The following is a 15,358-nucleotide window of genomic DNA, read 5'->3' as shown; positions in this document are numbered from 1 at the left end:
AAGATGTAATGTGCATTAGTTACTTGACATTGAGGGCTCTTTAAAGTTATAAAGGACTGCAAGGAAATGCCTCGGACGGCACGGCTGCACTACAAGAAAAATATTCAAATAAAATGTTGTGTTGATGCTGCACGCTTAAGCGTGCTCCAAGCGTGCAGCCAAGCGAGCAGCCTGGCTAGCTATTGCCTATCTCTCTCTTGAGCGAGCGTCGCATGCTTAACTGAGCATTCATCAGCCAAGATTCTAATGTCCATAATACATCCAGAGCGTTTGAAAAACAGTTTTAAACAAGTGCATGGCAACAATTAACATATTTCCAATGATTAATGGCACAAAGGGTACTAAAATCAAGCATGCAAAAACTAACATTTTCATAATTCTCACACAATCTCATAAACAACCCAAGGTATGGCTAAAAATAGTGAACTCACCAAGATTTCTGGTGAAACTTCAAACTTCTAAGTCCCTACAACCAAACCCTAGTGCATGCAATCCTTCTAGCTTCAAAACCAACTTGATTGAAAGTTGATTGAAGACCATTTTGATGCATTCATCATGTACAACTCATCACGATGCCTTGATCTTGCTAGAGTTGTGAAACTTGAAGATTTGAGTGAAAGAGGGAGGGTAAGAGAGAAGTAGGAAGAGAACCAAACCCTAGTGCATGCAATCCTTCTAGCTTCAAAACCAACTTGATTGAAAGTTGATTGAAGACCATTTTGATGCATTCATCATGTACAACTCATCACGATGCCTTGATCTTGCTAGAGTTGTGAAACTTGAAGATTTGAGTGAAAGAGGGAGGGTAAGAGAGAAGTAGGAAGAGAAATTCTGATCTTGTAAATTAGTGAGAGAAACACTCATGAAAAATGAATGTTTTGAGGTCCAACTTGCTTAAATACCCTTCATGCACAATTACTAAAATCCTCCTTAGTCTAATACGCGCTCAAGACGAGTTAACAGGTAAAACACTGAGAAATTAACACTACTAGAAAAAGAAAAATTAGCGAGGGAAATTAGTGACGGAAAAAATGAAATTCCTCACAAATTCCTTGGTCGCAAAATTTAATGACGGAATTAGAGAGGGATTTTACGTTTTCCCTCACTAAATTTCCCTCACTAATTTTTGTTTTTTAGTAGTGTAATAAGAGGGATATTACATCCTACCCTCCTTGTAGCTAACTTTGGATCTAATATTTTGTTTTCATTTATTGATCAGAAACCGTTACAATCAGCTTTATATAGGAAGCTAAAGGTTTCTAGCATGTTAACCTCACACAAAACTGACTTGTGTACAAAGCTATGCAGTGATAGTTGTTCATAGTTGTAACACCCTATTATATCTATTACAAAGGTGAACTAACTACTTCTCTTATACCTAGTGATGACTTCAATATCATAAACATCATATATGAAGTCACCATATCATTTTAATCGACATACTCACAAAAGAGACTCTATTGAAATTTCATAGAAAATATTTCTCTTAGCCTATTTAACTACTTTTAGAAAATGCCCCAAAACGAAAAATGTTTCAGAAAATGTTATTAGGAAAAAAAAATTCCTATCCATCATTTTTTAAAATTTAAGGTCTTTTGAATACTTAAAATCATTAAAGAAAAAATATTTTCTTTAAACAAAAACTATTTAAAAAAAAATGATATTTTTGTCAACCTCGTTAAAGTTGTCTGAAAATCTTTCAATTAGTTATGTTTTACAGTATTTTGAGAAGTCTTCGAATATAAAATTTTATGAAAAATGTTTGATTAAACTTTTTTTTTAAGAATTATTTTTTTGTCAATTTATTAATATTTTTAAAATAAAACTCACACTAAACGAATTAATTAAATATATTTTTTTGGTCACTGAACAAATAATATATTTTATGCTAAATTTATATAAAACAAAATCTTACCCGAAATTTAACCTATCCTTATGTTAGCCCCTTATAAAAAGCGATTGCTATCACCATTTTGACAAAAGTGGAGTGGAACAGCGCCGCTAAAGGATTGGACTATTTTGCTGCAAGACTGACATTTACATAGAGTTGAAAAAGAGGTATTTCTCTATCCACCCATTCATCACTGATTCATAATAAAGTTTTTTCAACATATATTCCTTTATTATTGAATTGATTGTTATGATGTGCAATTTAGGGTACGACGATTCTGCACAACTTCAATAAACTCAAATCAACATAATATATGCGATTAATCTCAAATTGGTCGTGTTTTTATGTTGATGATTTCATCTAACTTTTATTGGATTATTTCCACTTGTTTAATCTTGTGTTATTTTTTCCTCAGTAGATCTAAGAGCGTCAAAACAAAAACTTATTCATGGACTATCATCGAGGCATAATTGAAAGGAAGTCGTCAATATTATCTTATATTTCTACTCATTCAAGGATGGGGATAGATCTATTGTTCTTTTGGATAAGCTCCACTGTAATCTTCAACGAGTGTGATTTCTTTGATTAAATATGGGTAGATCTTTAGCATCAAAGGTGACTATCATTTTAAAAGGTAATAAATACATATTAACCCTGGTATATTCTACTACTTTTAAATTTGAATTGTTAGCTTTTATTCTGATATATGAATATTATGCAATTTTTATTTGAATTTGTATGTTATTCAATCCTCTTGACATCGGCCGGCCAGTGATTGGTAATGATTTAGAAATCGTGGTTGGGATTAACACAATCCTACAAAACTGATTTATAAGATAAGGATTGCCCCCACTTATAAACTTATTGTCATACCATCTCATATCTGATGTAGGACTCTTAACAAATATATTATAGTAAATTGGGGTGGTGAGTCCACCTAACTCCCTACCATCATGGTTCATCACCTTTTTTTCATAACTATATATGCTATCTAGTAGTTTCCTTCTTGTGATAATCTATATGTTTCTTATTATTATTGTATAAAAATCCTTATACATGAGCATGTTCAAGTCTCATACTCAATTACTTTTTATCTTATGTTTATTAGGAAGACTATGTGGACGGTGAGAGAATAAATTGCCATAAGTGTTCTTTGTTTTTGTTGCTTGTGTTTTTCGTCTTCTTCGTTCTGTTAAATCTTCCTCCGGGGAAAAAACCATTGGATTGGAATACAAGAATGAGAGTAGTTGCTGTTGTAGCTAAAGGTTTGGAGTATTTGCATGATAAAATGAAGCCTCCTGTAATATACCGTGACCTCAAATGCTCCAACATTTTGTTAGGCTACGATTATCATCCCAAGTTATTTGATTTTGGCGGCAAAAGTAGGTTCAATCGGTGATAAGACTCATGTTTCAACAAGATTTATGGGAACATATGGCTACTGTGCTCGAGAGTACTGAATGACAGGTCAATTAACATTCAAGTCTGACATTTATAGCTTTGGAGTTGCTCTTTTGGAGCTCATCACAGGCAGAAAGGCCTTTGACGATATTAAACCTTTAACAGGTTAGTTTCCACTAGCACTCAATTGTTAATGAAATTTTGGATTATGTTGCTTGCCTTGAAATTGAACTTGAATGAAAAGTTGTAGCCTGTAGGTGTATTGAATTGACGCATATGACCACCAGTATTGACCATTTGACATGAAATCTAATTTGAATGAAAATTTGCAGGAGGCTAAAAATGCAAAAGGGTTGAATCTATAGTTGAACTGTGTAAACAATGGCTCGTAGAATTAAGAAAAATGAAATCATTTGAATGAAATCATTTTAGACAGATGAAGAACAACGGTGTATCACTCATGACTGTGATTTCTTTGATTAAAGTAGATAAATATGTGCATAAAAGATTACTAGATTTTGTATTACTTTTAAAAGAAGGTAACAATAATTAGGAAATGGATTGATGTACTCATTCTCGTTCATATGTACTATTATAGTTGGGTTTGAATTGATTGATTTTATTTAGATAAGTTCTAAATAAAATAAAATCAATCTTTTTAAAAGAAAAAGTTAAAGTGAAAAGGAATCACATGACGTCTTTGATATCCTAACTATGTTGATACCTCAAAAATAAAACACATATATGCAGTATGTATTTGTAAATGTGTTTCATAACATTGCATTTTGTCTAAAGTGTATTTTAAGACATTATAGCAAAATCACATTTTTTTTTTCTCGAAATTAAATGTTCAAACATCTATTGGTGTAAGGAAATTGATGTTTGCTCTTCCTGCCCCATGGTTCTTACAGACCGCCTCAAATCTTACTGAAAGCTTGTAAGACCCTTAATTTAGCGATGACTAAATCTAGGTATTTGTATTTCTTTTTTATATTTTTGTTGTTAATAAATGGTTTTAATGAAATGTTATGATCTAGGTTTCAGGTTCGATTCTCCCTGATACCAATTTAGGTTGGTTAATTTAGTTTCTTAAAAAAAAATTGTCATAATTTAAAAAAATAAAATAAAATTATTCCTTTGATTTGAGAAAACATGTTGTATGTACGTGATGTTCAAATTTTCAATGGACCAAGAGTGCCATGAAAATTTAAACAAGAGTTTAAACATTGTTATTTTGATGATCCCATTATACTTCTTCAAATTTTGGAAATGAGATTTTTGTGGAAAAGTTATTTTGATTTCAAAACCATTATATTGAATGGGAAACCTGTTGATTAAGTTAGCTATGTGAGGTTTAGAATTGACGCACATATGTTGTCTTCTACTTTGTATGATTGGGTATGATTTTCAGAATGTTTGCTAAGCTTGAAAATATAAATGAATATGTTTTTTTACTTGTGTTATGTGAAATGTCATATTTCAATTTATTTTTAAATTTTCAACCAAATTATGCAAATTTGCAATTTTATTCCGAGTAAGTGTATATTAATGGATCAAATTATGTTCCCTAATTTTATAGGCATGATTAGACATTCATATGAATCTTCATCAAAAAAATTTAGAGTTTTTAAACGAGAGACAAATTAATTATAATTGTTTAAGAAATTCTTAATTAGAAGAAAAAAATCAAAATTTATCGGTCCCGAGTTAGGAAAATCTAATTTTTCGTCTAAAATCATATTTTAGCGTTCTAACGTACATATATAGAAACAGTCATAAAAAAATTCAACTTCGCTTTCTTAAATTATGTGCATATTATAAGATCAAAATAAAAACAACCTCAAACTACAAGATCAGAATATATGTTTTTTTATTTATAGAACTACTTTTTTTTTTTTTTTTTGAAGGAATTTATAGAACTACTTTTAGACACCACATATTATAAGGGGAATTTAAATCATTAACCCAAAAATTAAAAATTAAATTAGTAGTTCCTTACATCATATTATTGTCATGGTTCCTTTTTTTTAAAAAAAAAAAAAGTAAATTATTGTCGTGGTTCCACCATTTGTGTCGGTGACTATAGAGCCAACCCAACCTGAAAGCGACACATACAACGCTACGATAAGTTGCGTAACTAGTTACGTGTACTCACGCGCCAGAGGTACTTTGTGCTTTAGCTTGATTTTGAACTTCACGCTCCTAAAATAGGCGTCATAAAATGACACTATATGTCTTTTTATTATTTGTGTTGGTGATGCATATATTTTCATCCTTTCCTTAAAAAAACATATATTTTCATCTCAAAGTTTTTTCTTAGAAATTTTCGTCTCAAATTTTGAATATAACATTGATAAAGCACATGATATATGTAGATGAGTATATATGAAGAGCGAGAGCGTAGGAAAGTTTTTAGGTTGAAGGGAAGAAGAGTCAAGGTAAATGGTAATGATAAAGATACAAAGAGGCGTAGATAAACGATGACAGAGTGGAGTAGGTTAAATAAAGGGATATGGTGAGAGATGTCAATCGCTGTAAGGATTAGGGGATTGATGAGAATGAGGGGATTGTTAGGATGAAATGTAAATAAAGGGATAAGAAGTTGTGTATGAAGTAAATGAATGACGTGAGGGTTGGTAAAATATGTGAGTTAGGATATGAATCGATTACAAGAGAGTAAGATGAACTAGAAAGAAGATAAGGGATAAATGAAGAATAGAGGATTGTTTTGGGAATAGTTCATAAACAAGAACCGAAGATAATAGAAGAACCTTAGAATAATGAGTCTAATAACATAAGTTTAAATTAAAGAGTAAAAAATCTAAGTAGAACAAGTATAAGATGTTAGCGGCCTAACGCAGTAGATAGCGAATAAGATGAATCAATATATGAATATAGGAATTTATAAGTGGAAATAATGTTGAGGTAAGAGCTTAAAACTAAGACGAAGAATAGGATACGCCATAGAGGGTAAGGTGTAGAGCCAAAATGAACAAGTAGAATAATGAAGTGGTTTAAGGTCAAGAAGATGCTAGGTGAAGAAATAAGACGAAGGTAACTGGAAATAGAAAGGTGTAAGTTTAAGGAAGGGTAATGTTAGAAATAATAATAATAATGGTGAAGCCGTTTCAAAATAATAATAATAATGATGAAATAACGACCTTAAGTTAAGATGAATAGAGTGTGGACGATTTAAGATGATAGATGATGTTGAGAGAATTGATTAAACAAAATAGAACGGGCATAAAAAGTCGTGTGTTAAGTAATAAATGATGTTAGGGGTAATATTAGTCATGAGACAAGATAATAAATCACTAGAGAAATAAAAGACCTAAGTTAGTGATGAGATAAAACCGCAAGTGCACGGTCTTACCGAAGTAGTAATAAAAGAGTATCGTTACGATAGAGAGTTGTTTAATTTATTTAACTTTAATAGGTGATTAGAAGAGAATCAAGAATATGAGATTGGGGTTTTGAAACGGTTGAAAGATAATATAATAAAAGAGCCTTGGGATCATTTGTTCATCTTCATGACAAGTTCTTCTCAAACCAAACTATTAAACTTATAACCTTATGTTAGACCTAACTTCTAAAGACAGTTTCTCTTTTGTTGCTCTAGCCACCAAGCCTATTTCGCTGACTTGATGACTATTAAATTTTGGTTCCTCTAATAACCAAGCATATTTCGCTGACTTGATTACTATTAGTTCCCTTGAAGATCGAAACTATATGTCTCAAGGATTGTAAAGACTATTTCGCTGCCTTTGCAATCCTTGTCTAAATTCACTTGTTCGAATATCAAAGTTCCACTTTCATTTTATGAATTGATATTTGAGATGATGGACGAACAATTATCAAACCCTCCACTTTCGTTTCCACAGGTTGATAATGGTTAATCCATGTTAAAGCGGTGAATTTAGATTAGAGATTAGGGTTACATAAGATTAAGGTTTAAAGCTTGGTTTGATTAGGATTATGTCATTTAGACTTATCCAACAATCCCAAGACAAAGAGAAGTCTACTTACTCATGTTCATCGTAGACATGGGGGAGAAGAGAGAAAGCATAAAAGTAAATGAAAAGAAAGTAAAGTAAAGGAAAAGAACTTTTATTAGAAAGACAATTGTCACTTATTGAATTCCAAGAAAAGATGAATATTTGTGATTGCTAGCTACTCTATTTATAGTTTACATTCGACTTAAAATCTAAGCAATCACTAGAATGTTCCACAAGTAAACTAAAACAGAGTAGCTTAAAATCTAGGCAAAAGCAGCAAAAGTAGTTATGGAGGGTGGCACGGCCGTGCCAAACCTAGCACGGGCCGTGCCAAGTTTCTGACTTGAGGGAGATATATTTTTGTCTCTGAATCTTCGTATTTTCGTACCGAATCAGCTCCAAAACCCCTTTCTTTTGCTCCAAGACTCAATCCATCAAATATTCGTTCCTGAAATATAACAATATGCAATTGTAGTAAAATAGCTCAAAAAGGAAATAATATTAAAATAAAATAAACTTAAATTTAAATAAAACAAAACTAAATAACATATTAAAATAGATAATAAATGACTCATCAGTTAGAACGAGGTAATTGTGATGAGGATGATTCAAGTTATAAATGACGACGAAAGAGAAACATAGTACTACGTTATGATATAGTTGTGACAAAGAGAAAAGACTCTGCTCACGGTGAGATGAAATTGGAAATTCTGGTACGTAGTGGACAAATGTCGTATACGATGTCAAGACATCATAAATGTCGAATGCAATGTTCAGATATCGTAACAACACAAATAATAATAGACAAAATATAACTTAATGTAAAGTGCATAAAGGAAATAACACAAGGTATTTATTAACCCAGTTTGGTGCAACGTCATCTACATCTGGGGGCTCCAAGCCAGGAAGGAAATCCACTATAATAGTATTAATTTGAAGCCTGCATAAACAACCTTCTGTTTACTAGCTTCGCACCTGCTCACTACCCGTGATATTTCTATCTAAGAAACACCTATATATGGGACCCCTCTCACTTACCCTCAATCACTCACTAGTGATAACAACAAGTACAATCAAAATGGAGACACACTCCAAGAAACAGAATCCACTCTTGTTTAAAAGCTTACAAGTGATTCACAAACTACAACTCAACTATCAGTCCAGCTCAATGCATCAAGGTGATACAAGCACGAAACCTTAAATGGCTCTTTTCTCAAATGAAGGTTTCAGTCCTTTTACAACTCAACTAAACAAACCATCTATGTGCTCTTGTAATCAGTGGCATCAACCAGAGAGGTATACAATAAAGAACAAGGCTTAACAACGAAATCCTAAAAGACTCCATTCAATAATATTGATTTCGTGAATGAAACTATGTTTGAGTCTTCCTTATATAGTCATTTAGCAGCATGGGTTTTTTCTTCACGCTAAACAATCAGCAGACCAAAACGTATATTTGGTCTTCACAATATTCTAGGAGCAGTTATATTATTTCCTAAAATGTTTTGACATCCAATTTAGGAAACACGACAATGGCTAAACCGACCTTTGCTGATTCTAGAAACACATGCTTCTTGGATATCAATTCACATGAATCATATCTTCATAGAATCTTCAGTGATCTCACGTTTAAAACAAATCTTCCAGGAATGCGTAACAAAGCACACTATGATGTCGTACCAACAAGTCAAGACATCTTGTCCAACATCTTACTAGAACACTTGTTTTAACAAAATGAGACCAATTATAATCTACAAACCAAACAGAATTAGTGTCTTATAAGATCATTAGTGATAAAACGAAATAATATGGCGTAAAGTTATTTTAAAGAGAAGAATAATTGTGATAGCTGTAACGATAATGGTGAGAAGGAAACTTAATTAAGAACAAAAAAGGGGATGTTACTGTTAGGATGAAACTCGTTGTGCATGAGAATAGTTGATGTTGAGTATAGGTTTTAAGGACAATGTTGAGTAATGACGATGTTATATAATGTTGAAAGATGATGTGATGACGATGTTGTATAATGTTGAATAATGACGACGTAAATGATGTATATGGATGATGAATGACGTATATGAATGACGAATGACGAATGACGAACTTGTTTTATAATAACAAGTAAAATGACGAAATGAATTATGTTGTGAAGATAATTTGTTGTCGATGTATTTTTTATATGGTGTTAGTGAATCTTCATGTATCATATCATATTGCGTAAAAATGAAGAAAGACGAATGATGTATGTATGTTCAGTAACACAACTCTGACATACAAATGTTGATTAAAAATCGGTACCGGGATGCATATAGGTCTATGAACAAAGTGTATTATCATATGGCTCATGTTAGGTGTATATGATGTATATGTGACATATGTGGCATATGTGATATGTGTTAATGTTGATGTATTGTGAATGTTATGTGCATTTCTTTAATGTTTTGAAATCAATGTTATGATAAAGAGGATCTGTGAACGATGTTGTATAACCTGATGAAGAATTGTGAATATGTTGTATATGATGATATATGATGTTATGCATATTTATATATTATTCATGTATCTCAATATATGTTATGATGAATATTATCACCCTTTTGTTGTTGTTGTTGTTATTGTTGTTGTATATTATGATGTTTGTACTCTTGGGGTACAGACACTCGGAACGAGGAGCTCTAGTTTGCAGGACGTTTAAAAGGTGGCGACGAAGATATACTTCCGTAGCTATTATCTAATTATTTATGTAGTCGAATAATCAAGTGCTTTGATCTGTAAAACTAGGGTTGGGGTCAAACGTTGAATGTTTAATTGTAGGAAGTTTAAGTATTTGAAATCCTTATGATATTTTCCACAATGACATGAGAATCAGACTCGTTTATTTTATAAAGTATTTTTCGCATTCTGAAATATGAAGTATTATTTATTATTTGAATGAATAACTGATGAATATGTGTAACATCCTTTTTGTTTAAATTTATTTGCATTATTTATTAAATCAGCGTTGGAAATTAGAATTCTTACTCTCTTGAGATTCGAATTCAAAACCTTTGTTAAACCAAAAGAGATCATTTATCATTTAATCTAAGTGTTATCCAATTTATCACTACCATAATGACATTATCCTGCTTTAACAGGTTTTGTAAGGACTTCACCAAACATTGCTGACATTTAAGATTTAGGAATCCTATCTAACGTGAAAAATGTTCTCAAGTGATGGAAACTTGCAATTGATCATGTATTTTATTTGATGTTGTTAGTTTTTTTTTTTAAGGTTTTGATGTTGTTAGTTTTTTTTTTTTTTTTTTGAAGAATTATTGTTGGTTGTTCATATATATGCAACGGTTTTGTCAAAAAAGTTATATACATTTGTATATGCAAAAGTTTTAGGCTTTGTTTGGATTGATGAAATATGGTGGAGTGGAACGAAATGGAGTGGTAGATAGTTATGTTCCATTGTTTGGATTTATAAATAATGAATGAAATGACATGGAATACAATGGAATCCATTTCATCTCATACCATCATATCCTTCTATTTTTCATTCCACCCAATTTGGGGTGTATGTAATGAAATAGAGTATTTTAATTAAAAAATTACTAGCTTATTCCTGTTTTATTTTTCGTTAGTGAAACAATTGGTTATCATTTCTTTCACGTTTCTTCTTATATGTCTCATTCCTTGCGTTCTTCTTTTTGATTTTCGTGTTCAAGCCTTGTTCCAGTTTTTTATTTTTACTCTCCTAAATTATTATATTCTTGTATGCATTCTTATTTCTTATGTGTCTATTTACACCATATTTCTTGTAAGAATTTTAAAATAAAAATAAAAATAATATATTTATTTTAAAGGATGTTACACGACTCAAAACCTTTAACATTACTTTAACATACACAAATTCCCTTTTAATAATAACTTCACCTTCATAGGATAAATTATGCAAAAATAGTCATAATAATAATAATAATAATAAATACTTGTTCTTCGATGTTCATCAATAGAAATTAATCAAGATTCTCAAAATTAATTCAATTTGTAAAACAAGACATGTAGACGTTTTTCCCAACCCTAGTGTTACAGGAATCAGAGCTCGTAGCGTCTACATTTTTATTTCAACTACTATGAAAAGAAATTGATGTGTAGAGCATCCCTTCTTGCCACCTGTTAAACGTACCAAAGCTACTCATCGTTGACCTGAGTGTCTATACCCACGGTATAGTCACCATAAAGGGGTGGTAAATCCTTCCATAACATAATAGTAGGGAAAATCACACACATTAAATACAATCTCAAAATAATATAATCTCTACTATCTCATCATTCTCAACAGTTATTATGTATAACCTTTTCTTTTCACGTATGATAGTATCACATCATTTTCGCGCTTCAAAACATAAAACACTAACATCCTCATATATATGCATATGTACTCTCCTATCGACCTATATGATTGTGGTACCATATCTACTCACCATTTTTTCCAGAGTTATATCATTGGACTTTTGTCAACATATTTGTTAGATGTATGCTACTGGACTTTTCTCCCACATCATGTAGTGCAACATGAACTAAACTATACATGAATGCATATAATCAATTTAACAAGTATTTTCAGTCACATATTCCACATATTAATGCAAAACTTCTCCCTAGAATGCATGACTCTAATGCAAGCACACAAATTCTCGTCTCTCTCATCATCATTATAATTTACATGTTAACAACTATCTCCCATACATCATATAAAATCATCGTCCACCTCGTCAGTCATATTCCACTTTGTCTGCTATTCAAGTCTTCCCCTTTCTTGTCGGCATAAGGACTGCCGCTCTTAAACTCCTGGCTCTGAAAATCTCAAAAGAGAGAGTAGCCAGCATTGATGAAAAAAAACTTATCCCATCGCATCATTAACCGGTGTAGGATTAAAGATCAGGTCCGGGATTCGAGTCAAATCGACCTTCCCTCTCATCTCAGGGTGAGGCAAGGTAGCTTGCTCGTTCGTTGTTCAATATCTCGGCTGCTCAAGAAGTTGGACTAGCAGCTCCTCCGACCCGGAGTGGATTCTAGGGGAAGGGCAGAGCCTCACCTTGCAGTAAGTAGGAAGGTCTTCGTTGCTGGGACGGGTTAAAACTGGACTGAAGGGAGGAGGAATGAAAGACTCCGATCTTACTGGGGATATATATATACTTTGGCATCGTTCTCATTCTTAATTCCAAACATATTTTAATCTCTCTCATTTCATTTTATTAAAGTTAATCATTCTTAATTGTCATCATTCTTAACACACGGTACCACAACCCCTCCGATCTACAACCCCTCCCACATTTCTTTGGCGGTTGTACAATTTGATACACGATAGAATTCATCAATGCTTAGTGAAGCGGTGATAATGTTCTTAGCTTTCAAATTGTATTGAACCTTTTTCTTTTCATCTTTGGTCCAAAGGGATCTTGGTTTATTCACGACAACATTATTGACTAAATGAGTGGGAATAAATGGACCATTTTCAATAGCATCCCAAATATCACAATCAATTCCTTCAATGAAAATTTTCATTCTCTCTTTCCAATAACCATACCCTTCACCATTGAAAGATGGGGGACAATTTATGGAATTGTTGTTTGAAGTCATCTTGCCTCTTGAGACGATTAGTCCTTAACAAGAGTTCAAGCTCTGATGCCACTTGTTGACCAAGTGACTTCAAACACACAAGAGGGGGGGTGAATTGTGTTCTTTAGAAAACGAATTAAAATAAGCACTTAAAAAATATTTTAACCCAAAGAAATAAAGTGCATATAAAAGTTTATAATAAAGATGAAAAACTAGAAAAATTGTGCTAAAATAAATAACAAGTAAAGTAAAAGAGATAAAGGGATGAGAGAAAAAGACACAAGAAGTTTATCCTAGTTCGGCCTAAAACACCAAGGCCTACGTCTAGTCCCCAAGGAAAAGCCCCTTGAGATTTTCACTAACTTAGCTTTTAAACGGGATAAGCTAGTAACCTTTACAAGATAGCGAGCACTCTCCAAACAAAACAATCCTTTGTAGAAGAGCCTCTAAACCCAAGAGATATCACCTCTCTTGAAACCTTGGGATCACACCCAATACAAATAAGAATTACAATAATAAAGTAATACACCAAATGTGTAGATATAACAAATTGAAGCACAAGAACTACAAGATAAACTATGTAGTATAAAATAGCTCTCAAGATAATAAATTAGCAAGTGTAAAAATAATGAGAGTGATGTAAAAGTATTTTTGACAATGTTTAGTGCAAATATTAGTTGTTGAAAATGAGCTACCACAATGCATCTATTTATATGCAAAAATGAAAGTGAAATTCATATGAGAAAATAAGTAGCCGTAGCATGATAAAATCAAGTTGCCGTTGGACATACAAAATTAGCCGTTGAATACATAGACCAATTAGGCAATATGTAATCTTTTTAAGAATCAAATCCATTCAATTGCATGGTATTAAAAACTTGATTTCATTCCAACGATTATATGTTTAATTGCCAACGGATAGAAAAGTTTAACTCACCATAATCAATTGTATATAAACATAACTGATTATGTTGTAATGAAAAAGATACTAGGAAAAATTCTATACCAGCCAATTAACCGAATAAATATAATAGAATATGGCTTGAGAAATGAAACCATAATATGAATGAAAAATATTTTTAATGTAAATAAATATTTATGCAATTTTCCAAAATCAATTATGGCTTTTTCATGCAAAAATATTTTAATGCAAAATCACATTTGTTTGAAGAATATTGTGAGTGTGTGATTTATTTTCTTGAGAGATTTTTAACCACTTACAATAAATTCGTAATATAAAAATAAAATCCAAGACTAGAATGCTTGAATATTCTTTTCTGCTTTTTGCATCTTTGTTCTTCTAGAACTTCTTTTGTCAATCATCAAAACCATTGTAATCCTGTCAAGGCATATATTCACACTAATGACTGAACGTAACCTATTCGCAAGAACCTTGGCCAACACCTTATACATGCAGCCAACCAAGGAAACAATCTGGTCCGGGACTCTTAAAACTCTCACAGTCCCACACTGCCTGTTTAAACTCCTCCAATGAAAAAGACTGCACCAAGCTGGCCGCCTGAGTGTAAGAGAGCTTACGGAAGTTCAGCCCATCCACCCCCGGCCTTAGAACATCTAATGCACGAAAATGACTGGAATAATGATTATAAACCGCAGTATGAATATTCTGGACCCCTTCCACAAGAACCCCATCAACATGAACCAAATGAATTGCATTCCTCCTTTGTCTGCTTGACATCATATTATGGAAATTTTTTGAATTCGCGTCACCTTCCCTGACCCAATTCATCCTCGCCTTCTGCCAATTCATGCTAGTTTGTACTCGAGCCATGGAATGTAGTTGAACAGATAAATCATGAAGTTCCTTAACTTCTTCTTCAAGAAGCTCAGCTTCCTCCCCTTTAATGTCGAGGGAAGAAATTTGATTCTTCGCTTCAAGGATCTTACCATCTAAATTTTTAAAGTGTTGTTGGTGCCATTCTTTTAAACAACATTTAATCATTTTCAACTTGTTTTTCAGAATAAAACCACCCCATCGATCCAAAAAAAAAGGAGTTTAATTTACCACGGACAAACTCAGCATACCCATGATACTCTGCCTAACACTTCAGCATACGAAGCGGACGGGGTCCCCAATTAGCATTATCAACATCAAGCACCACTGGGACATGATCCGAGAGACCCCGCTGATGAGCCACCTGAATACAATTCGGCCAAGAAACACACCATTTTTCAGACACCATAAATCTATCCAATCTGCTCATCGAAATACCATCACCGCGATACCAAGTAAATAACCGGCCACATAATGGTAAATCAATCAAATAACAGCTATCAATGAAATTATTGAAGTTATTTGCATCCAACTGCTGAAACACCAAGCTACGTCCTCTTCTCTCCTCTTCTGAACGAACAGAGTTAAATCTCCACAAATACAAAAATTCACATCGTCGTTGTTCAAAATAAAATGAGACAAAAGAGTCCAAAGTTCCTGTTTAGCATA

General features: G+C 32.6%; 1 protein-coding gene and 1 long non-coding RNA gene across 3 annotated transcripts; one reads left to right on the top strand and one right to left on the bottom strand.

Moving 5' to 3' along the window:
* Positions 1-1,944: 1,944 nt before the first annotated feature.
* On the top strand, positions 1,945-6,917 carry LOC120576789 (uncharacterized). 2 transcript variants are annotated; one of them, XR_005642857.1, is made up of 4 exons: positions 1,945-2,058; positions 2,307-2,525; positions 3,000-3,457; positions 3,625-6,917. It is a non-coding gene; the product is annotated as an uncharacterized lncRNA (long non-coding RNA). The 2 variants fall into 2 exon arrangements; XR_005642858.1 differs by having other exon boundaries at positions 1,969-2,058; positions 2,310-2,525.
* Positions 6,918-14,299: 7,382 nt separating this feature from the next.
* On the bottom strand, positions 14,300-15,119 carry LOC120576958 (uncharacterized). The gene is made up of 2 exons (XM_039827831.1): positions 14,972-15,119; positions 14,300-14,835 (listed from the first exon to the last, which is right to left on the bottom strand). Exons 1-2 carry the CDS (start codon positions 15,117-15,119, stop codon positions 14,300-14,302), a joined length of 684 nt encoding a protein of 227 aa, XP_039683765.1.
* Between the last annotated feature and the right edge of the window lie 239 nt (positions 15,120-15,358).

The sequence above is a fragment of the Medicago truncatula genome, chromosome 7, assembly GCF_003473485.1.
Source record: "Medicago truncatula cultivar Jemalong A17 chromosome 7, MtrunA17r5.0-ANR, whole genome shotgun sequence".
NCBI lineage: Eukaryota > Viridiplantae > Streptophyta > Magnoliopsida > Fabales > Fabaceae > Medicago > Medicago truncatula.
Note: the sequence above shows the minus strand (reverse complement) of the source record. Positions and strands in the feature narration are given on the sequence as shown.